The 24968-nt window shown below is 48.7% G+C and overlaps 1 protein-coding gene across 1 annotated transcript; it reads left to right on the forward strand.

Annotated features, from left to right (window-relative positions):
- LRRC74A (leucine rich repeat containing 74A) lies at positions 1-23448 on the forward strand (the record flags this gene model as incomplete). Its single annotated transcript, XM_081127552.1, has 13 exons — positions 1-37; positions 1490-1618; positions 4268-4440; positions 7063-7170; positions 8145-8241; positions 10406-10455; positions 10828-10909; positions 14770-14855; positions 15556-15750; positions 18525-18620; positions 21085-21231; positions 23120-23227; positions 23362-23448. The coding sequence occupies 13 exons, from the start codon at positions 1-3 to the stop codon at positions 23446-23448; spliced, it is 1395 nt and encodes a 464-aa protein (XP_080983678.1).
- Positions 23449-24968: the final 1520 nt, after the last annotated feature.

Raw genomic sequence — 24968 nt, forward strand, 5'->3', positions numbered from 1 at the left:
ATGGACAATGACGAACTTCTTGAGTCTGAGACGACAGGTGAAAAGGCATCCCATTTCTCACCACTCAGGCCCTTCCAGGCTGCCTCAGTATAACACCCAATGATCACAGGGACCCAGAAAACCCAGTGCCCTTCTCACTTGGGACCCTCTATACTTGGGATGGCCTGTTATATTTACTTGGCTTCAGGACTTTTCAAGCAGGGAGTGAGAGAGTTGAATGTATGTTGTGCTGGAATTGGCTCCTACCAGTTCTAGCTGACTTTAAATTTCATTTTTTGAGCTGGTCAATTTCATGTTGGTAGTTTGAAGTCACCCGTGTTGGGAATATTTACACCACTGGGATTGGCTATCACTACACATCAGGATTTTTTTCTGGAGAGCCAGTTAAACATTTACCAGCATTCCACTGCTTGGGTGGAATTCTAAAATTGTTTGACTAATGAGGAAATTAAGACTCAAAAAGTCATCACTTCTTGATAGCTAAATTTTCTAGCTAAGCTGCTGTATGTCTTCTAACTACCAGGCCATTAGCTGCTTCACCCCCTTATCACACAGATCTTACCTTACAGGCTGGGAAATAAATGTTGGGGCTTGGGTCTATGGATAAATACCAAGAAAGATACAGACCTGTGTAGACTCATTAGGAACCCCCATCTTAGAACCTGGGTGGTCAAAACTTGGGTGGGCTGCCACAAATGTTCAGCCCACCCAAGGAATAGGTTGGCTAAGTTCTGACTGGCCACCTGGCAGTGAAGCCTGACTTCCCCAAAGCACTGCTTCCTACTGGTGTAAGAGGACAAGCTCTGGGCATTTGTGTGTGGCTTTCAGGAACCCACAGCCGGTCCCAGATAGTGGCCCAGTGGCAGAAAAGCCGTATCTAGCAAGTGAGAGGAGCTCAGGACAAGTGTATTTAATCACAGCAATGAATTTCAACCCCAGGGAGATTTTGCAAGCCATTCCTTCCCCATGGTCATAGAATAGAGGTTGGGTTGGAAGAATCCAGTTACCCTCTTGATTCTTGGGACTGCTCCTGTTCCGGTTTCTTTTACATTTGTCCAAGTTTCCTACCCTGCCCCTTGCCTTCAGCATCGCTTGTGCCTGCCAATGACACATCCTTTCCCGAAAAGAGTAAAGCAACCCTGAACCCCACCCAAACCAGTAAGAAAGAAAAGAGGGAGCAAGAAGCCAATGTCCAAGTTAGGCCTCAAACAAGAAATAGGGCAGCAAGTCTCCAGAGAACACAAGAGGGTAGCACAAGCCCCCACAGATGATTGGGTCTGGAAGCAGCAGTGTCAGGGAGGGAGGGCTTGCAGAATGGAGTCCCCTGGCATCTTGAGCCATGTGAAGCTTGGGGGGGGGGGGGCAAAGGCTGCAGCCAGGACCTGGGAGGCAGAGGAAGGGAACAGAGGTGGAGGGAAGCTGGTGGTGGCTCCACCTGAAAGGCTGCGGGTTTCATTTCCAAAATCAAAGGGACGTGTTTTCCTTCCAGAGGACACTGAAACCCAGCCAGCATCACAGAGCAGTGATGAAATGCTCTACTGTGAGGCCGAAGCCCCCCCAGTCGTCGATAAAGATAAACCCCCCCGGGAGAGTTCAGAAACAGACCTCGAGATCGAAGGTGAGAGTGGGCATTTGGATGGCGAGGGGGCAGTTTGCCTCCTTCCTTAGAAGTGGGAGAGATCTGGTTTCCCCAGGGCCATGACTCTGCGGGGGGGGGAGGGGGGGTCCTACAGGAGGAAGGTGGCAGAAGGCATGTGCTCACTTTTGTGCCACGTCCTCCAGGAGGCTGGTGGCAGCAGCTGCAGCAGCCCCACACTTGGGGCCTGGCTTGTGAGCAGAGTGGTCACATCAGCCTGTTGAGTGCTGAACCTGTAAATAAACAGGGATTTCTGATGCTCCAAATGTTTCCACATGTGGCATCTTGTGTCACCTTTGCCACAGTCCCAGGAGGTGGGCATTACTACCTGCCTTGACAGAGGAGGAAACTGAGGCTTAAAGAGGTTGTGTGAGTTGCCCAAGGCCACGGAGAGCTTACCAATATTTGCTGATCCCAAGTTCACCCCACACTGCCAATCAGCCTCCAGCATCCACATTCCAGGGGCCCCTGGAGTGTTCGCGGCCCAACCTGCATACTGGTGTCTTTACCCACATTAGAGTTCTTGTTCCCCTACTTGAGAGCCCCAGGACACACCCAAGTGCATGGGTATGGGGGGTGAAGGAGGGGGGCTGTGAGCTGCAGCAAAGACTCCGTTGCAGCAGACAGCACCTCCTCCCTCCCCTCCCAGCAGTAAGTGCTGCAGAGAACGCTCGTGAAGCAAGGCGAGGCTAGCGCTGGCCCTACCTGAGGGGCCAGCCTCAAACTTCCCAGGCGGAGGCTAGCCCAGTGACTCCCTCTCCTGTGTTCTGACGGCTGGGTGGTGGGCAGGGATCAGAGGCAGCAGAGATGCAGGGGAGGCTGTTCTGCCAATTTCAGCCATCAAGTTCTCCACACAGTCAGTTCATAACCCCCACCCCGGTCAACATACAACTCACCCTGCACACAGACCCCCTCCCTGCCAACCCCTGGGCATCTTGTTGCTCTTTGTCGGGCTTCTTTTTCACTTCAAATCTGTTGCTTTCAACGCTGAATTTTACCTGGTTGGAAGAAGCAGGACTCCAGCTTCTCATTCCCCTCCTCACCCCCCCACCCCCACCCCACAACTGGTAACAGTGTTACAAGCTGCCTCTAAAATACAACCACAGTGAATACAGCTAGAAGGACTCAGCAGAATCAAAGAGAGCAGGGTTAGTGCCAAGGACAAAGCTGGGGGTTACCTATGATGCTTTGGCAAATGAGAACCTCTAATGATTAAATTTGGTGCCAACTCTGTGCTGAGACAGAAACTCAGGGCTCAGCGGCTCCACTCCTGGTGCCCCTGCAGCTGGTGCTGAGATGCTGGGACTGGGGCAGGAATGGCTTCCAGGGACAGCCTCAGACATGAGCCTGGGTGGGAATAGCAAGATGGTGTGAGGCTACGAAAGAGGGAGAGAGGTGAGTTTGCACCCCAGGGGGCATTTGGCAAACTGGGGTGGGGGATGCTACTGGCATCTCATGGGCAGGGGCCAGAAATTCTGCAAATCTCCTACGCTGCACAGAACAGCCCCTCACAGCAGAGACTCACCCAACACCAAGTGTCAATCAGCAGTGCCAAGGTTGAGAAACCCAGCTCTACAACCATCGCAGAGATAAGGCCAATGTGTAGCTGCCCCTGCAGAATCAACTTCCTTGTCAAGCCGTTGTCCTGTTGCCAACAAAGCTCTCATTGTCCGCCTTAGAAATGGTTGTGGTGGGTTGGCCAAAGGCCCTGGGATCCGAGGAAACACAGATGCAGGCTTAGACCCCAGCTGGCCCCAGGAAGTCTTGCCATCAGCAGGCTCTGCCTAATGAGGACACAGCTGTGGGGGCATCCGGAATCCAGGCAGGCCCACTGCCCACTGCCCACGAGCCAGGCTGGTCTAAAGCCTACAGAACAAAGGCTCCAAGAGGTTGGAATGGAGACATGAAGGCCTAATTCTGTCAGCTGGCTTTAGCACTGATCAGCTGTGTGTAATTTGGGGCTAGCTTTGTCCTTGGTAAAGCAGGGGTGACAGTCCTTTTTGGAGGAAAAATGACATGCAAGTCTGCAAAAGAGGAAAGCCCACTCCCATGCAAGTTCTTTTGTTTCTGGCTGATTTGGGGGTGTCTCCATCTTGCCCGGATTTGCCACCTTGGGAAGCCCATGCTGCCCTACTCGGGCTTTTTAAGCTGGTCCTTCTCTAAATCTTCAGTAATACTTTAGTTATGGCTCACATTTTAACAGCGGTAGCAAAACTAAAACTGAAATGGAGACTCCCTTCACAGCCACCACAGATCACCAGCCTTTTTCTGCTTGGCTTTTCAGAGCTGTTCCAAGATGAGCAGGAGCCCTAGGCCTTCACGCACCCTTGGTGATCAGTCACTGATGCGGCCAACCCAGGACGCTTGGGGGTGGGGCTCCTTCTCTTAGGAAAGCTTGGGGCCTAAATCCAGGAGCCTTATGTCTTCCCCAAAGGGAGACACCCACATGAGGCTTTCTGGACTTAGAGTCTCCCTCCACACCGGTGACTGACTTCCCAATCGGAGTTGCCCTCTGAAGCTTACACCCATAGGGGCAGATCCTCAGAAGTGATTATGGCCTGGGGTTAGAGGAGAGATAAGGCAAAGGCAGAAGAGAACCCCCACTTCATCCATTTGCACCTTTTTCTGCAGATACGGAGAAATTTTTCACCACCGGACAAAGGGAGCTGTACATGGAGGCCTGCAAACTGGTGGGCGTAGTGCCCGTCTCCTACTTCCTCCGGAACATGGAGGAGTCCTACCTGAACCTCAGCCACCACGGGCTGGGCCCCAAGGGTACCAAGGCCATTGCTATCGCCCTGGTGGTGAGCATGCAAGTGGAGGCACATGAAGCCTGGCAGAGGTGGGGGGTTGACAGGGTGGTGGGCCCAAGAGTCAGAGAGACCCCCATGGGACCCTACATTGCATCCTTTATGCACACCCTGCCACAGGCTCTGCTTGAATGCCAGTTTCCCCAACAGGCATGGACTCCCCATTAGGTCCTGGGAAGGAGGCTGCTAGAGACCTGAGCCTTGGAAGTTTATGTTCTTTCCTCCTCAGGAAGCAAAGGCACCAGCCCACAGGCCCTGGAAAAGTGGCTGAGCTGGGTGCTAACTCGAGAGCACAATACAAAATGTCATCCTGGGTCTCAATTCCAAAGCTCACCTTTGCTATAAATGGGTTCACTACTGAGCCAGCCATTCCCTGTCTGCCTTTTGCAGCGCTGTGGTTCTTAAGGATCACACGGTAGAGTGGATCGTGTTTTCCCATAGGAATAATGTTCTCTCTCGGCTCGGCATGAGCGAACAAGAACTTGACCTTGAGTTCCTCATAGCTTTATATAATTCTAATTGATTATATACAGAACTGATTCCCATCCCAGGAAAACAGAAAATTTAACAACTGTGAGCAATACATTGTTTGTCCACTTAGAACAGCAAAGGGAAAGTTCAATTAAAAAAAGAAAAAGCACTCTCATTTTTGGAAATATAACAGCATTTGCATTTTAGTTCATGCCCATTAAGAAGTTACATAAAATGTGAGATTGTGCTACTTTCTGGGGAGGGGGAGGGAAGGAAGGGAAGAGCAGAGAAAGAACAAAGCCATCTTGAGATTTATTGAGCACTGAGACTGATTAATGGAGTGTTCGGGGTGCACCATTACCTCCCGAGTGTCATGGGGGGCGGAAAGGGTAATAATGACAGCCCCTCGGGACTTGGACCACGTGTTTCATAGTGACAGCAATTCCTGTTTTCTTCCTTGATTCCCTGTATCGCTCATTTATCTTTTGTACTGTTTAACTTTCCACATGCTGTGTTTACCTGGTGCAGATAAAGGTGTCCTGATAGTAGGGCTCATACTTATGCTTCTTCACTTCTGTTCCTCAACCGCCTAGCTCCCTGCCTGGCACTTGGTGCAGTGTGGGCCCCGGAGAGCAGCGATGTTCGCTGTTCGCCTTGTTTCCCCAACACTCAGCACAGAGGGTGACCAGTACAGACTCGCCCGTGTGACATGAATGTGGATGGATTCAGTGGATTCTGGGGACCACACGCTGCACCGGTCCCCAGAGTGACTCTGGAAGTGGTCCTTTGACCTGTTTCTAGCCACTGCTCAGTGACACCTAAACTAGGAGGCCACCTGAGCTGTCTCCCTTAACTTGGAGCACAACGGGATTGCACCCATCCCGGAGCGCTGAGACCGAAAGACGTTTCAGGAAAGCCCTGGGTGGACCGTCCACACGGCACAACTCGCACCAGCACATTCTCCCTTTTGCTGGAGCTAGAGCTCCTTACTGCCCACCACTCTCACTGCTTGGTGGGCTCTGAAAATGCTCACAGCCAAAGGTGTGTCTGCTTTTCCACACTGGGAACATAGTGGGGGAGGGAAGAATACAAGTTCTGGTTAGAGCTAGCCCCAGCCCCTCATGCTTCAACGCCAGTCATTTTCTCCCCATGGCAACGCAGACTAGCTTGGATATAGATATTTATTTAAGATTTAAGTCCAACTCCTTCCAAATAGACCAAGGCAACATCCTAACTGAAAGAGGGGAACAGAACCCGGCTGGCGTGGCTCAGTGGTTGAGCCCTCTACCTAGGATCCAGGAGATCCCGGTTCGATTCCCGGTCAGGGCACATGCTTGGGTTGCGGGCTCGATCCCCAGTCGGGGGCGTGCAGGAGGCAGCTGACCAATGACTCTCTTACCATTGATGTTTCTCTCTCTCTCTTTCCCTCTCCCTTCCTCTCTCTAAAATCAGTAAAGATATATATTTTTTTAAAATAAAATAAAATGAAAAATAGAAGAGGATACCAGACATGCCTTAATCCTAAACTAGAAGAAAGGCTTCTGAGGAAAGCAGGCGCAGCAAACGCTTTATGCTTAAAGCCTTCTGCTTAAATACTCTTATTAAGTGTATCGAATTCTCCTTAATCTTGAGTAGGTCACAGGCCTCTCTCCTCAAGGCTAAATAAATAATTAAACTATGTTCTGCTCATCCTGGACCTCTTACTTTTCAGGGCTTTGTTTTAATGTTCTTCTAAATTCCCGTGCAGAGTCCCTCTTGGTGGAGATGCCCAGAATGAGCATATTGCCCATTGTGAATATAAAATACAAGCATAGAGAGGTGGACAAAAGTAGGCTTACAGTTGCAATACAAATAGACAATCCAATAATTAATAAATAATTATACAAGAATAAACTGTGTTTCGGGTACCCACAGCTGTAAACCTCCTTTGCCCCCCTGTATTGTCCCAGCCATCAGTGGGATGGCTCATCTCCTGCACTGTTCCCCTATTCCTGTCTACTCCTCCAAAATTGCTAGTCTGTATCTCACATACCCTTTGGCATGGCTGGGACGTTCAAGAGATGGGGAAAGGTGCTGGGCAAGGTCAGGGAACTGCCTAGGTCGCCAACCACCTCTGTCTCTCTCGCCCGCCCCTTGTGGCTGAAGTCCAACACGGCTGTGGCCACCCTGGAGCTGGCAGACAACAGTATCATGGAGGAGGGCATCCAGAGCCTGGTGGAGATGCTGCAAGAGAACTACTACCTCCAGGAGATGGTACTGTGTCTCCCCTGCTGGTCCCCACCACCACACCCGGGGGCTCAGAGCCCACTGCCGACAAGCCCGAGGCCCCTGCCTGAGCCCAGGCCAGCTCCAGGCTTTCTGCAGCCAGTCTGGGGGCCTCTCTCCTCTACAAGTGACTCCTCAGAGGAGAGCCACACATCAGAGGCTGGCCAGGGGGACTGTGTTCCTGGTGGTTGTAGGAAACCCTAAGAAACCATTTCTGTTTGGACCTTGAAACCCCTAAAATAGATTAACTTACGTCTGTGTAGTTGTCTTAAAGTAAAATTTAAAAAAATAAAGATGTGAAATAATTTCATAAACTACAATGTGCCTGGAGATAGATGATAGTGATAGTCGTATAACAATATGAATATACTAAAGACCACTGAACTGTACACTTAAAATGGTTATGATGGTGAACACTGTATTATATCTATTTTACCACAATAAAAAAATGAAAAAATGAAGATCATAGTAGTGGATTTATATAAAGTCCCTCCCACTAGCCTGAAAGGACTGTGCATTTATCCCCCTAGCTCTTCCCAGCACAGCCATTCATGCTTCATGAATCAGTGAATGGTATTTACAAGTGATGACTTGCTCTAAACTCATTTTTCAATTGTTTTATGCCAAACACTTCAGTATAGCTGACTTGGGTTTCAAAAAAGTTGTTATGTGCTTATCTACAGTATCAGAGCTAAATTGGGGAAATAGGGCGACACTGAAGATGACTTCAGAAGACGCTAAGACCAGCCGGAGGGCCCCACAGCAAGGCATTGGAAAAGCCAGGCGCCTATCCCCTCCTTTGAACCTGCTAATTCTTCCCCTCCTTCCAGCCCAGGACCCCTCTCCCCACCGGGACCTACGCCCTTAGTATAGGCCTCCAGTCAGCCCCACTCTCACATCTTCTATTAACGAGGGCCCTTTATTGGGATTTGTACATACTTAACTGTTATCTTGCCTTCTAGAATATTTCCGACAATGCTCTTGGCTTCCAGGGGGCAAAAATCATCTCAGAGTTTCTCCACAGAAATTCCTCTTCACTCTTAAAACTTCAGCTATCAGGTGAGCCCACGGAAGAGAAGGGAGAGGACATTGGAAACGAAAGAGAAGGGGGGAAGGGCAGGGAGAACCCAAGATGAACTGAGCCAGACCAGGCCTTTCTGATTCCAGAGACCAGAACACTATGTCTACACCCTGCTAAGCCCTTCCAGTCATCCTTGCCCCCCTCCACGGCCACACTGCCTCCCGGGCTTCCCTGGGCAATCCACTTATGATTCACTTTGCAACATTCCTACCTCTGCCTTGAAGTCTCTGCCCCCAGATATCTCTGCAAGGCTCGCTCTCTCAAGACTCGTTCTCTCACTTCATTCACGTCTCTGCTCAGATGTCATCTCCTTGGGGGACTACTCCGACCGCCTGGTGGAAGCAGCCCCTCTCCATTACCATTACTCTCTATCCAGTTTCCCTGCTTGGGTTTCCTTAATGGCATTTATTGCTACCTGACCCCCTATTGTATACCTATTTTTAGTTAATTTATTGTCCATCTCACAGAAAACAAAAAGTCAATTGAGAATTCTGGTACCCACAGACCTGCCCTCCCTCAGGTTTGTAGTTTGAATGTATGCCACCTGCAGGGTCCTGGAATCCCCAAGGCAAGAAATTAACATACAAAGTGATCCTATGCTGGTAACTTCAGAAATATAATTATCAGATATATACTGTACATTGAGTGACCATATAACTTATCCTCTAAACAGCATAGGAGCATTATTAATTAAGTGAAACAGCAAGCAGATATCTTGCACCCAACTATAAACTATGTTTAATATGATTAAGAAAACAAAAAATAAAAACATGCAAGAACAAATCACTATTTTTTTAGAAGATCTCCCCCAAAATAGAATTTCTAGAAATAGATATTAATATAATAATATATATAAAATATATATAATCATTGAAATTAAAGACTCAGTGGATAAATTCAACAGCAAATTAGATATAGGTGAATAAAATTAGTGACCTGGAAGAGAGGTAAAAGGATATTTTACCTATCATTATAGTATACGAGATAACAATATAGAGAATATAAAAGATAAGAGGATATAAAAGAATGAATGGGCCCAATATAGCTAATAAGAATTCCAGAAGGAGAAGAGAACCGGTGAGCAACAGTATTTGAACAAATTATAGCTGCTGCGTTTCCTTGAATTGCTAAATTCTAAAATTACCTAACTTTATACATTGACTAGCTCTTTATGTCATTTTATTGCCCCAGTACCAGACACAGCCAAAGAAGTATTTGTATTTCGGTGGATGTATTTATTCATTCATTCATTCAGTAAGCATTTATTGAGTACCTGTTATGTGCCAAGCATTATTTAGGTGCTAGAGATACAAAGATTATTAAAGGGTCAAAGGAGAAATTTGGGGATGAGCCTCTGTGTCATTTATTTCCCAGAAATCTTTTAGATTGCTTAGCAGAGCAGGGACTAGGGTAAGATAAGGGAGGCACTCACCTCAGTCGCACAATTTAAGGGGCTCCAAAAAGCTCAGAACTAAGTAAATAATATCTTGATGCAATATTTTTTAAAGTCAAAATTGATACAAAAATAACCTGCGATGAACAAAATATCAACACTTTAAATAAAAAACATGATCCAAAAGGGACAGATTGGGGTGAGGTGAGTGAGGCTTAGCTATAGAAGTGCAGGGTCAGATCCTGCCCTTATTTAAAATTTTTAAATTTTGTTCATCATAGGCCCTTTTGCATTGGTTTTGATTTTTTTTTTAATGCTAAGATATTTTTCATTGAGATTACTGAGCTTTTCAGCACCCCCTAGATTTTGCAGGCAAAGGCAAGGGCCTCGCTTGCCCCCTCCTGGCCTGTCTCCGCTGCTTACACTACATCAGCATTTCTTACAATGTTGCAGACTGTAGGCCCTCGGCTAGGGGCTGATGCTGCCAGTAATGCACAGGGTATATATAGTGTACTAGCTCCCGGAGCTCCCCGGACAGTCACGGCGGAGCAGGAAGGAAACCTTAAAGGGGATGGTAAATAGTTGCTCTTTTTTCTCCTGTTTTCTTCTGTGTCCGTATTTTTGCTTTAAGTGCTTGCCACCTATTCTACATCTAACTGTTCCAAGGGAAGGGCCTGGCAGAGTGAGGCTATGGGAGGGTACAGGAGCGCTAGCCTGGAGGGCACTGCTAACGCCCCCCTTCATTGCAGGAAATAACTTTAAGGATGAATCTGCAGAGCTGCTGTGCCAGGCCCTGTCGGTAAGAAGCAGGGGGTGGGTACAGCCCAGCCCTGTTGGAGATGTCCCTGGAGATCCGGGGGACCTAGGGTGCCTCTGGGTATAGGGAAATGAGGCCGCTTGCATGGTTTAGAGAGTTGGTGAGTGTTTGGACTCTGCCGATTCTGGCAAAAGCTACAGCAAGCGATAGAGCTGTTTGGTTATCAATAAACTCTCCCAGGTGTCATCAACAGTCAAACAGGAATTGAACAAGAAATTGTCTTCAGTGTAAGACCCCTGTCCGCCTAATTTTGGGTGTGCGTGAGCCTCTATCACAATGACCCAAGATACAGGAGGTGTTTGCAGTCCCATAGAAGACACACAGGCCTCTTTCTCCACTGTTTTTTATCTCTAGGTCAATTACCGAATTAAGGAAATGGATCTCAGTCACAACCAATTCTCTGATAAGGGAGGGGAGCTCCTGGGACACATGCTGGGTGAGTCCCCATGGAGGGAGGGGGCCAGCAGAGGAGAGGGACTTGGCTAACAGTCTCTTATAAGAGCTGCACCTCCAGGTTTTATTGTTATTAAGTGTTCTAATTATAGAAGTGATGTAGGCCACACCTGAAATACATTGTAAATGTGGGAAGTAAAACTTTAAAATGATCAGAAGAACATCTAGAGAGATAATTTGCTGACCTCGAGGAGGCTAACAGTTATTATATACGCACAGTGAGTATAAACCGTAACAAAAGTGATCCACATATACTTGACAATAGGTTTAAAACTGGAGATGATAAAAGACATTGTGGGCAATGTTAAAAGACAAGCAGCAGTCGGGGGTAGATATTTGCAACATTTGTAGAATATAAAAGATTAGTGTTCAGAATGTTGATAAAAGATCCTAGAGATCAATTAGATGATGATAAACACTCCAAAAAACACCAAAAAACTGAAAGAGTGGTCAAGGCATGTGGTCAGTGAAAAAAGAAAGCCAAGTGCCTAGCCTCTTTGGTAACTAGAGAAATGCCATTAATAAAACAACAGAAAGATGCCCCCTTGTCACCTACCAAAGCTGCAGAATTTTCAAGTCAGACAATATACAGTGCAGTGAACACGGGGAGAAATAAGAACACTCAGAAGCTGCCAGGTAAAGGCACTTTGGAGAGGAATTTGACAATATTTAGTAAAATTGAAAATGCATGTATTCTAGGATGCAGCAATTCACCTCTACATGTCTCAGAGAAGCTCACACACACATACACAGACACACAAATCTAAGGAGGTTCATTGCAAACTTGTTATAAAAGAAAAAAAAATAGAAAGCTCCTAAATGTGCATCCCTGGGGAAATGAGTAGACAAAGGGAGGACACTCTTAGTGGTGGGAATGGAGGGTGCCAATTTAGGTGGGGTGGTGAGAGAAAGCCCCACAGGGAAGGTGGCTTTCTGTTGAGACCTGAAAAGATTGACGAAACAGCCGTGCTAGGTTCTGGAAGCTCAGCATTCCTGGCAGAAAGAATAAAGCTTGTCATGCCTGAGGAATATGGGGAGAGGGGGGCAGTGTGGCTGGAGCAGAGTGGACAGGAGAGGAGAATGGAAAGACGAGAGGTCACTGAGGTGACCTGCAGCCACTCCTGTCAGTCTCTGGGGACTTGGACATGCACGAAGTCTGGATTTTATTCTGCATGTGGCGAGAAGTTGTTGAAGGACGTGAACGTGGGGGATGACGTGAACGGTTTGATTTGTAGTTTTAGAACTTCTGTATGAAGAATGCAACTGAGTAGAACAAGAATGGAAGGAGGGAGGCAGATTAGGAGGCCCATGTGGCCACCTAGGCAAGACAGGATAATAGGTTGGGCCACGGGAGTGGATGGTGATGGAGCAGAGTGTATCTTGGAAGTAAAGCCAAAAGAGCTTGTTGACTCGAAGAATGAAGGAAAGAGAAAGACTCATGGCTTTTCGCTTCAGGTACTGGTTGCATGGCGGTGTCGTTGAGTTAGACGGGGAAAACTCAGGGAGCCACAGGTATAGAGAGGCAAGAGTTAGGAGGCAAGATTTCCATGTGGGCCATGTGATGTTGGCAATGCCCGTTCAACACATCCTTGGGGATGTCAGGTAGGCAGTTTGCTATATGAGTTTAGAGCTCGGTCAGGACTGGACAAATACATTTGGTCGTCAACAGCACATAGATGTACTTAAAACCATGGGGCAAGGTGAAACCTTCCCGGCAAGGAGTGTACATGGAGTTGAGCAGTTGGGTGGTACTGATTCCCAGGTCACGCCAACATTTTTAGGTGGCACAGAGGGGGAGGAAGAGCCTGCGAGGGAGTGGTGGGGCGAACAGGGGGAAGGTGAGGATTTCACGAGCCAGCGGGGAGAATTTCAAGAAAGGGAAAGTGGTCAGTTGGGTCAAGTGCTGCTTAGAAGCCAAATCAGATGAGTACAGAAAAGTGACCGCAGCACTTGGTGACATGGAGATAATTGGCAACCTTGACAAGTTCTGTGTTAGTGACGTGGGCGAGCATGTATGGAAATCCGGCTGCCGCGGACTGAGTGGCCTGAGTGAAAATGGGACGCAGAGAAGTGGAACCGGCAACATGGGCAACTCCAGAAGCTCGGCCGAGACAAGGCTGGAAGAGAAAGGCAGGGTGACAGGGAGGACAGGAAGGTTTTTAAGGACGGAAGATGCCGAGAGAGGGAAAGAAGAGGAAACTGATGGCGCAGAAAGAGGAGATAGTTATAGGAGCGAAGTCCTTGAAAAGGCTGGAGGCAGTGGCATCTGGAACAAAAATGGAGGGGTCGCCTCAGAGGGCACAGGGACCTTTCATTCACTGAAACGGAGGAGCCAAGAGGGGGTGCAGGTGCGTGTAGGCCGGTGATGTGGGGGGAGCTCTCCCATCTCACTGCCCCCTGAATATGAGGCGAGATCTCCCGCTGAGAGTGGGGTACAGGCCCACAGATTAGAGGAGGGGGAGAAGGTATGAACTAGCACTTAGGGAGGAATAAAGTGTAAAAGAATTGTTGGGCAGTCCAAGTCTCCATTTGAAAACTTATTTTCAAACATTTTTAAACTTTTAATTTTTAAAACAAAATAAGTGAGACAACATTCTGTTTTAAATAGTAACCATCATACTGTATGTGCAGCTTTCAAAATCATTATTACTAAAGCTACCAACTATTAGGTGATTACCACGTGACAAGCATACACTAGGCATTTTACATCAATCCTCACAACAACCCTCGCACACGGGCTAACATCTCCATTTACCAATAGAAAACAGAGGTCAGGGAAGGGTAAGTAACCTGCCCAAGGTCACACAGCGAGAGTGGTGAGAACAGAACTAACGTTTAAATCTTGTGGCCATTTAAGAGAGGCAGGCACGCAAGGGAGGGAATTGACAGAGGAAGGGGACAGGGTAAACAGAATGAGAGAGAGAAAGGGGAGAAAGCTTGTTCTCCAAATAATATAAAGTGTTGTGCACTTTACTGAAAATACATGCTGCTGGTTGACCCAAGAGAGACATGATCAGTCCACAGTCCATTTAAAAACTATCAGGTGTCCTCAGCATAGCTGCCCTCCCCAAATAAAAGTAACAGTGATAATGTGCTTAAATAGGATGCTTCTCCAAGCCTATGCGGCATGTAAGCAAAAGCATCTTTCAGTTAAAAAAAAAAGAAAAAAAAAAAGTGCAATTTCTATGCAAACCTGGCATCTGGACAAGCCTGATGCCTCACTACTTCCAACGGATTGTGTCCCTAAGGCTGAACAGGATAGAAATTCCGGAGCCACCACTCCTGCAGGTCCCCAAGTGCACATCACCTGACGGGATGCCCCACGCCCATCGCACCCTCCCTGTGTAAATCAACCTCTGCCCCGGGCTATCTTCGGCTGCCTTAATGTTGGCAGAACATTCCACCAGATGGGTATATGTGTACTTTGCCCGCTCCCTGTGAGTCACAAGCCTTACTTTTATAGGTGATGCCATGGCAAACAGCTACAAGCATGTAGCTCTTCTCATATCCTGTCTCCTTAGGAAGTCTCAGAGGTGATTCTGCTGTGTGATGGGGTATCCACATTGTAATAGGAAAACACTTGTGACCAGATGATATTTGCCAAATAGATAATATTAATTCGCTTTCCGCCTGCAATACATGAATATGACTATTTTACTTCATCGTTGCCGGCAGTGGAAATCACCATACGATTTTGGGTTTAAATGAATAACTAGAAAAAATGTTACCTCAGCGTTTTACTTTTCATGAGCACTGAGCGAGCCTTATGTGTGGATGTCTGCCAACCCCGAGAGTGGGTCCCCAGGGTGCAGAAGACGCTAAGTTGACTCCCCCCTTCTCCAGCCTCCAACATAGGGCTTCTGTCACTGAATCTGAGCTGGAATCACTTCTGCTCGCAGGCAGCTGTGGCCTTGAGCAACGGTCTCCGGGTAAGGTGCTCCCTGGGCGTGGGGCGTGCAGGGGAGGGCCTGCCCTGCCATCCTGAACCTCTTCCTCGTGGTCACCGCTGATCGGGGTATACTGAGCTCTCACCAAGTGCTCTTCATATTGTTGGTCTCCCTCCCACAATTCCTGGATACATGTTCTTCTTTTCTTTTTTGTGTGTTAACCCTCACCCCAGGATATTTTTCCATTGCTTTTCTGAGAGAGTGAAAGGGAGGGAGGAAGGGGGAGAGAGAGAAAAACATCGATGTGAGAGAGACACATCGATTGGTTGCCTCCCGCACACACCCTCACCAGGGCCAGGGATTGAACCTGCAACCCGGGTCGTGCCCTTGACAGAGAATTGAACCCACCACCCTTTGGTTAGCGGGCCAGTGCTCTAACCACTAAGAATACCGGCCAGAGCTGCCCATTATTATTTAGTATAAATTCTATCTAGGAAAATTCACTCTTCCCTGGCCTAGATGGCATCTTTGGGGTGCTTCAAGAGAGCAGTTTAATTATGGGGTAGGGAATGACCAGAACCCAAAAGGAACGAGACTTGAGACTCTGAGCCCAGATGGGAGGTCTGGAAAGATCTGGCAGAGATCTCTCTCCTGGGAACCACTGAGTCCCCAGTCTGGATGCCGACAGGAGAGAGAATGCAACCTTGATGCCAATGCTCCTCCCCCCCCCCCCCCCCCGGAGTCTAACATGACCCTGAAGACACTGGATCTCTCCATGAATGGCTTTGGGAATGACGGGGCTGCGGCCCTCGCAGATGTCCTCAGACTCAACAGCTGCCTGACCTACCTAGACCTCAGCAATAATGACATCAGCAATGAAGGGGTCACCAAGATTAGCAGAGGACTGGAATTCAATGAGAACCTCAAAGTTCTGAAGGTAGAGTCTTTACCTGGCTAGGAATGGGCTGTTTTGTGTGTGCATCTGTGTGTGTGTCCATGCATCCACGTGTGCGCATCCATGGGTGTGCTTCCGTGTACGAATCTGTGCATTGTGTGTGAGTGTGTGTCCATGTATGTTGGGATGGGGACAGCAGAGTGATGGGGCTGGATATTGCTGAAGAGAATCACTGGGAAAACCTACCTTGTGCTTCACATGTGCATATATTCTCGGCTGTCTCTGCTGTAAACTGAATGTCACCCCCTTCTCTCACCTGGTGCGTGGACAGTAGTCATCTCCTAACTGGTCTTCCTTCCCCCTGTTGGGGTGTCCTGCAGGCTTTGAGCATGAATCTGATTTCCACCTCCTGCTATCTACTTTCCTCCAGCTTATAGCCCCCGCCATGGCCACGTGCTGCTCAAATCCAGTTCTCCCAGCCCTGTGTTCTTCCCCAACCTCAGTTTACCCCATGCTTTCCCTTGCTCCCACCCAAGGCCTCAGGGTCTCCTTTCATCTCCCTGGTCCTGCCAGGGCCTCTCTCTGCCCATCCTGAGCCTGCAATGCTCCCTCCCCTCCTGTAGAATTTGCCAGAGTTTCTCTTTACACCCTCATTTGAATGACTGCCTGTGTTGAACTAGTGTGAGAGCTTCATGAGAACAAAGACTGTGTTTCCTGTAGCCCATATTTATAGCCCTTGTACCTCGCATAGTGCTGGGCATATAGTAGGTACCCAGTGAATATTTATTAAGTGAATGAATGCATATTTCATTTTAAAGTAATTTGCTTATAGATGTGAATTTATAACAGAAGCTCTGGGAAGTGGGAAAACAGATGAAAGATGAGGCTTCCCTTCTGGGGCTCCCACCAAGAGCCAGGTCCCATATCAGGTGATTTGCCTCCTTACTCACAGGCCAACCCTCCAATGTGGACTCCATTAGCTCCACTTGTCAGACGAGAAAACTGAGGCTATGTGACTTGTTTGGGCCACACAGCCAACAGGAGGCAGAGAGACGTCAGCTCTACCTGGCTTTTCCACTGCAACTGACTCCCATAAGATGTGGGCGTGGCTTGAGGGGACCACAGAGGTCGAGGTCCTGGTGGAAGAAGAATGGCAGTTAGGAATCAGTGAACAGGAGCTGCCATCCGGGAGGACAATCACCTTAGAGCTGCTAAGGTTACAAGAGGAGGTCAGATTCTGATCAGTGGAGGGAACATGGTGACTGGAGGCCAGACCGGGCCAGATGGCCATCTAGTGACTAGGAGAGCTGAGACTCTGGCCTGGACAGAGTGGGATCAAGTATAATTCAGAGAAGAGAGGCTGATCCAGTCTGCAAGTGATTCCACCTCGGTGGCCAGGGAAGCCAAGGAAAGTTCAGACAAGCTGAATTTTAAAAGACTAAAAGGCTGCCTCAACAAAATGACAGCAAAAGTTTTTCCTGGTTATTAGGATACAGGAGAATTGAACATTGTTTCTCTCTTCTTTAAAATTTTTTCTACAATGACCAAGTATAATAAATATACTTTAATTTTTTTTAAATGTTTTAAAAGTGAGAAAGAAAAAAGATTAATTTATAGCTCTCAGTTGGCTCATAGGTGGAGGCCACATCAATTTTGCCATTGGAATTATTACTGAAGAGTAATAATCCAGCCCCAGCCCTCCTTTCCCTGATCTTGGAAAAATAATTCGCCCTGGGCAGTGAGGCAAGCAAAGAGTTCTAGATGCTAAGCCCTGAGGGCAGGACTTCTCGCACTGGAATGCACCAGAGCCTGGGAAACAGCTGACACAGTAGATGCTCAGGAAAAGTTCTGACCTGCCTCATCACAAAACCACCAGCTGAAAGCCTGCAATAAGAATAACTACCATTCAGTGGCTGCTTACTGTCTACCAAGCACTCTTTTGAATGCTTTGCTTGAGTTGGTTTTTTGACTCCTCAGAGCAGCCCTAGGTGACAGGTCCACAGTTGTCGGGGAATTAACGCAAAGCCAGGAAGCTGGTAAGCAGAGCAACGGGGCTCCATGTTCCCAGCTGTTAGCCCAGCTGTTCCCACCATTGCGATAATGCCCTGGGTACTTAGCTAAGCCCACGAGCCCCTGTGTGATCTGGCCAGCTCTGTGGCCCCGTCCTCTCTGCTCCTGCTCACGAGATATTTGCTATGGCCCGGACACCTCTGCCCCTTGGCACTGCTGCTCTTGTCATGTTTGCTGCATTTTACTCCCTCCTCTGGCCCTGCCCGACCCCACACCCCTTTTTATACCTCACTAATCCCCATCCCTCCTGCAAGGCTTTGCTCAAGTGTCCCCTCCTCTGTACTGGATGCTCCTGCAATACCAGTGTGTACCTTTGTCACTGTCATCATCTCACTTCTGATGCCATTTACCTATTTAAATGCCCGTGTCCACCTCTAGAGCATAAGCTACCTGAGGACAGAGACCTTCTCGTGTCTGCTATGCCTCCCTCAGCACTTAACCCAGCAACTGGCACATGGCAGGTGTCCTAATAAAAGTTTGTTGGATGGATGGATGGATGGATGGATGGATGGATGGATGGATGAGCAGTAAGATGCACAGGTGGGTGGGTGGGTGGATGGATGAACAATGAGATGGACAAGTAGATGGATAATTGGACAAACAGATGGACAGGGAGACAGGTGCTTACAGAGAAGTCTGGGTGGAAGGCAGATTGTGATTTGATGGAAAGAAATGAGTGCCATGCTCTGAGCCAGCCTCTCCTGTTCCCACCTCAGCCTCCTCCTGTCTCGCCCCCCTTCCCACAGCTTTACCTGAACCCTATAAACATGGAAGGGGCTAGCTCACTTATCCATGCCATCAAAAGGAACCCCAAATCCAAGATGGAAAACCTTGACATTTCCGTAAGTAATCAAGTAGTAGTTACTCTCACCAGTTACCATGGCCACTCATGTCGGCAGCTGCCAATAGCTCCATCCCTCACAGGCCTTCACACAAATGCTCCCTGAAAAGATTGCTCCTTTTGGAGCACAACTCTGCCCCAGGGGTCCTTTCAGTAGGAGCAGCCATTTAGTCAATAGGAGCAAAGTGTGAAATCATCTGCCAGATCCCAGGAACCCAGGCCCTGAGCACTTGAGAGGGGGCCTGAGAGCAGAGACATGGACACGCCAGGAAAAGGTAGGAGGACCCCAGGATGGAATCGTTTATGTCAGCTTTGCTGACGGGTGGCCCTGAATCCCAGATGGTTCCAGAATCACAAGCCTTTTAGAATCTGAGTAGTAAAACATAGACCAGCTTGTATTTTTATTTCATAACTTAGCCCACTCTACTCAGAGAAGTATTTGAGGGTTTAAAAAAAAAAATCCTTTGATGGACAAGGAAAGCCTGAGGAGGTGACTCCACTCTGCCAGGTACTCCTGATTGAATCATCCTGAAGGTGGTAGCTGATACTAACCATATCCTATGCTTGTCTATCACTTTATACCCTTTTTCCCCCCAAAGTAATTTTATATATGCCAGCTCATTTGATCCTACTCTGGGAGGTAGGTCCCATGCACTGGGTGGGTTAAACAATATAAATTTATTGTCTCACAGTTATGGGAACTAGAAGTCCAAAATCAAGGTGTTGGCAGTGTTGGTTCCCTCTGAGGGTTACGAGGGAGGATCTGTTCTATGCCTCTCTCCTAATGTCTGGTAGTTGTTGGCAATCATTGGCCTTCCTCGGCTAGTAGATGCATCCCCCCAGTCTCTGCCTTCAGCTCATCTCGCATTCTCCCTGCCTGCAAGTCTGTCTCTGTATCCAAACGTCCCCTTTTCTTAAGGACACCAGAGCAGGCCCACCCTAATGGCCTCATCTTAACGCAAAGACCCTATTTCCAAATAAGGTCACATTCACAGCTACTGAGGGTTAGCACTTCAACATTTTTTCTTGGTGGGAACACCAAAAAAATTCAACCATAACAGAACTTTTCCTCATTTTACATATAATGAAACTGAAACAGAGAGGTCAGGTCACTTGCCTAGGTCCACACAGCAAGTGAGAACCACAGCAAGGAGTAAACCCAGGGCTTCTGCCTCCTACTCTAGAGCTCTAGAAAGGCACAGTGGTACATTTCTTAATGCCGCACATATATAATATTTTGCTAAGATATTAATGCCTTGCAATATCTCAGTGATGATATCTTGAATATTTAAACCCAAGCTCCTTGGAACTGAATGACAAGTATGTTTTTGATTTAATGTTTGCCATAGATTATAAAACATTATAAACACATACCTACTTTCTTTCCACTGTGACCCCTTACCCATTCCTCCCTGCCCCAGGCTCCCGTACTCATGGTCTTTCTCCTCGGAGGCCCTCCCTCCACCCTCATTCAACAGCTCTGACCTCGCACCCCACAGTGCTGCCTCAGCTCCCACCCAGCCCTGCCTCTGAATCTCAGCCTCGGGTCCAGGTTTTGTGGATATTTGGTTTTCCCTCCCACAGAGCTGGTATGGAGCCAGGGCCTGGCTTGGTGTGTCTGAGGGGAATGTCAGAAACGGTGCTGGTTAGGCTCCAGATGACACAGAGCCCCATGGGCTAGGATCATGTTGCCACTTAACAAGCCTACCAGAACCAAAAGGTCTGAATTAGCCTTTTCCTTCCCTGTTATCAACTATGCAGCCATAATTCCAAGTGGTGTTGGAATTCCTTCCTTGTAGATGCTTCTAGAAATTTCTCTAGAATATCTGCAAAGGGAAGGGAGTAAGTCTCCAGCCTTTAAGCATGAGTTTAATTCTTGGAAAGGCAGGAGATGCTCAGAACCACGCCTGAGGAGTGACGCAGGTGGATCAAACCCGCGAAGGCCAGGCTCGATCAAACGCTATTTCACGGGACGCGTCTTCTCCTGCGGCCTGTGACCCAGCTCTCAGGGCACTTGCATAAGGGGGTTCCCAGTGCACTCTGAGCCGTGCCCAGATGGCTGGAAGGAGAGGTCCTCTTCCAGGGCACCTGCTCTGAAGACAGCACTGGTGTAGAAATGGGCATGTCGTGGCATTGGTTCCCAGACCAGTCTCACAACCCTGTCTCTACATCTCATCTGTCACACGCAGACACGTGTGCTTGCCACCTGACGGCATAGCTGAGGTGACAGTGTGCCATAGCCCCCAGCGCTCAAACAGAGCACCTGATCAATCACCTGGGAAATGTATTACAGGTTAAACCAGGAGCTCTAAACCATGGGCACCATCGCAGTCTGGGAGCAGCACTGCAGAACAAACTGGAAAGACAAAGCACTCTGCCGGCTTGGGCGGGACACTAGTCTGGGCAGGGAGATGGCACCATGGTGGTGCCCTCCCCGTGATGGGTCCCCTCTCTCCCTGCCTCAGAATGTGATGGTGTCCGAGCAGTTCGTGAAACTATTAGACGGGGTGTATGCCATCCACCCGCAGCTGGACGTGGTCTACAAGGCAGTGCAAGGCCTCTCTGTCAAGAAGAACGTCTTCCTGTGGTCAAACGCCATGAAAATGATCCAGGTAAGCCCCTGCTTTCCGCTCAGGGATCCCTGGAGAGAGCTGTCCTTTGGCTCCAATCAGCTACCCAGAGTCTCCCCTCCCCCAAAGTGCCTGAACAATCCTCTCTGACCAGGACTGTCTCCGATCAGCTGTGGAATATTCCCTATGGATTTCAGGTCACTCGGCCAGGGGAACCGCTGGGAACCGACTGAAGTGGGAGGGGCTTGGAACAGGAAGGTTTCTACCATCCAGGCTCCTCCCCTTGCTGTTGTAGGACCCTCACTGTGCCTCAGTCTCTTCACCTGTAAAATGGGCATAATAAATATACACACCCTAGCAGAGCTGCTGTGAAGATTAAATTCTATCATATACATGAAGTGTTTAGAACAACACCTAGCATATAACAAGCACCCAATAAATGCGGGTTCTTTCCAGCAGCTGGTAAGGAAGCCAAGACACCCGTGGTCAGGACAGCTATTTGGTGGCTTCAGCTAAAGAGGGAGCCTCAAGTCCTTTATATCTAGTGGTAACCTGGCTTGAGTCTTAGATTGACTCTGACAATCACAGGAAGCAGGTGTAACAGTGAAAATAAAGAAACAGAGCCTATTAGAGCTATGAGGGGATATTAGGGCTCCTCTGGTCTGATTACCTCAGAGCAGCAACCAGCCCCAGGCCTGGTGTTTCCACCACTGGCAGTCACCCCAAAGTTCTAAAAGGCAAAGGGGTATCAAGTATCTTTACAGGTCAGATGACCTCAGGTGGAACCAAGGGGAAACCTGTTTTGCAAGGGAAGCAGGATGCTTCAGTGAACAGGAATGGAGTTATCTGATGCAAAGTGGGGGGCCTGCCCCTTGTTTAAAACAGCACAGAGCAGGAACCTCCTAGTCAAGACCAAGCCACACACACAATGTGAAATACAGTCAGTCCCTCCCCTCAGGGGCCAACAGTTGCGTTTGGGAAATGGGACAGATACAGTAACTGCTAATAGAAAGTGTCATATGATAAGTAATAAATAAGTGGCAAAGCAGCAAATATAATCAGAATTCACATTAGAGGGCATGTAGGACAGAGCAAACAGAAAGGGATGCTTCCTGGCAGAGACAGGGTTGGGGAAGGGCCTTGAAGGTCAAGGATTCAGGTGAGCAAAGATACTAAAAAAAGGACCCCAAAAAGAATATTTGAATGGTATTGAAAAGGTGTTCACATGTATTGGTTACAGTGCATTTCATAAAATAGTATGTACAGTAGAAAGATGATGGGTGGATGGATGGATGATAGGTAGATAGACAGACAGACAGATAGATGAAAGGATACACATTAAGATGTTACCTCTGGATGGTGGGATTGGATTTATGGATTATTTTTCATTTTCTTCTTTCTACTAATCTAAAATTACCTTAAAATATGAGTGGGTAATATTTTTGAAATGAAAACAATGAAATATATATTTTAAATACTCTAACACAGTACGTCTCCATAGAAGCATTTGTGTGAAATGATGAGACTTAAATGAATTCTGAGAGCCAGTCCTGCCCATCACACAGCATGGCTGTGGTTCAGTCTTCTGGACTCTGAGCCAACACAAGTCCACCCACCGTCCGCAGTGTGCCATCTACACTAGTCTTAGCAGAGGCAACTTCAAAACTAAATAACTCACGTAAATACTATCACTGCCCAATTCCTTCGATGCTGTGGGACCTTCACAGCATCAGTCTGCACAGAACTTTTGATCTTAAGTGACTCTCACATCTGAGACTCAAGCTCTTGGGTCTGCTTGTCACACTCCCCCTCTGCCTGCCAGGTCTGGAGCCGGGCCACCCTGTGACGGGAGGGGCAGGGGAGGGAGGGAGAGTTGTTACAGATGTTCTAAGGTCAAGTGTCTGCTCCTGGTGTCTCCTGCTTCTCTCAGAGCTACGCGGACGGGAACAAGATCACAGTCTTGGACTTCTTCAAGAGCTTCAACCCTACTGGGATGGTGAAGATGCCTGTGGGCAAGTTCTGGAAAGCCATGATACAGGTGTGCTGATCCCTAGTGCCCGTGGGCACTGTGTGTGTGCAAGCACATGTGTGTGTGTGTGCGTGCGTTGGGGGGGCTGGAGAGCAGGTAAGCGGAGAGCTCCGTTAATTCACATGTTCCATCTACCTCCTCAGCAAAACAAGGTCCCCCTAAACCGGTTCCAACTCAGGGAGCTGGTCAAGCGGCTGGATGACAAGACAGGCATGGTGAACTTCAGGTGAGCACAGGCCCCGCGGCCACCCTGTCAGCCGGGCCCAGCGGGGCGCCCGTCTGCACCCTATCAGGCCTGCTCGCCCCCGCGCAACAGGCCGCCTTCGCCCTCCCTTCTCACCTTCCTGGGCTCACTCCGCCACGCTTCAGCCCCTACCGCATGCTGCAGGCTGCGGGCCAGGCTCTGGGGACACAGTGCTCAGCAGACAGGAGGGGACGCTGAGGAGCAATGGTTAGGCCCTGGCATGGCGAAAGGGGTACTGTACCACGGTAGCCCAGAGAGAAGGTGTCGCTCAGGCCGGGGATGTCACACAGACATAGACGAGAGGGCAGAGGGACGTCAAGTTCCAAGTACTGAGGTGTGAGCTGGGCGCAATGCCTTGGGGAACTGCGGATCGTTCACCTGTGCTGTAGCTTAGGGAGTGACGCAGGTTGTGACTCAGGCTGAAGTCCTTGATGGGATAGGAAAGGACTGTGATAATGCTAATAATGATAACCGCCACCTGTGAGCCCTGACCAGGTGCCAAGTCCTCTGCCAGTCACCAAACAGGCACAGGTGCCTGAATTCCCATGCACTCACTGGTGGTGCTATGTCACCCCCATGCTATTGGTGAAATCGAGCTTCAGAGAAGGAGAGCTCAGGAGCCAAGTGCTCACAGCTGGAAAGGGACAGCAGTGGCCACTGAACCCAGGCTGGGAGGTTCCCGAATCTGCTCCACCACACTAGACCTCCTCGCCAAGGCGACGGGGCCCCGCTGGGTCTACAGGTCGGGGCTCCCATTGGGCCCTGCAGCTTCCTGTCCTGCGGCGTCCTTAAGGCACTCCATAGAGGAGGCCCCACTCCGGTCCTGCCCCGTAAGACTTCCCCTGATATCTCTGTCCTGTGTCATGATCAGCATCCCCCTCCCATGGTGAGAAGCCACAGCACAGACAGGAAGGGCAGACTGGCCCATCTGCAAACCTTGCTCTTAGTAAGGGTGTGGTCATTTGCAGGGCTCAGTCTCCAAGTCTTTAGAATGGGGTGATAACCACAGCACCCAAGAGGGTTTGTAAGGACTAAGTGGGGACAATGCACGTAAGGAGCTGTCATCCAGCAAGAGGCCCCCGAAGAGGGACTCGGGCTTATATGTCATTCCCCCAACACCCATGCCTCTGTCCCAAACCTCTCCACCTGCCCTCACAAAAGTGGAGCCCCTTGTTCCTTGGGATGCTGGTGGAAAGTGCCCAAGGCAGAGATCAGGAGACCAGGTTCCGGGTCTAGCAAACCCTCCAGCTTGTAAATGTGGTCATGTGGCCATCAAGAGGCAGTGCTGGGGTCTGGGTCCCTGAATCTCGAGAATTGAGTGAGGGGCTCTAGTGGGTGCATCAAATTGCCCCTGAGACCACACCCTGCAGCTCTTAGTTCTGAATGAAGGGCAGAGTTGTAATATTTATCATTGCATGAATTTCTGATTTTCATTTTTTGTTACAAATAACACTTACTTATAAAAATTCTAAATCCACAGAAGTATAGCAAGGAAAAATTAAGGTC

This window comes from Miniopterus schreibersii (assembly GCF_964146895.1).
Source record: "Miniopterus schreibersii genome assembly, chromosome: 1".
NCBI classification, from domain to species: Eukaryota; Metazoa; Chordata; class Mammalia; order Chiroptera; family Miniopteridae; genus Miniopterus; species Miniopterus schreibersii.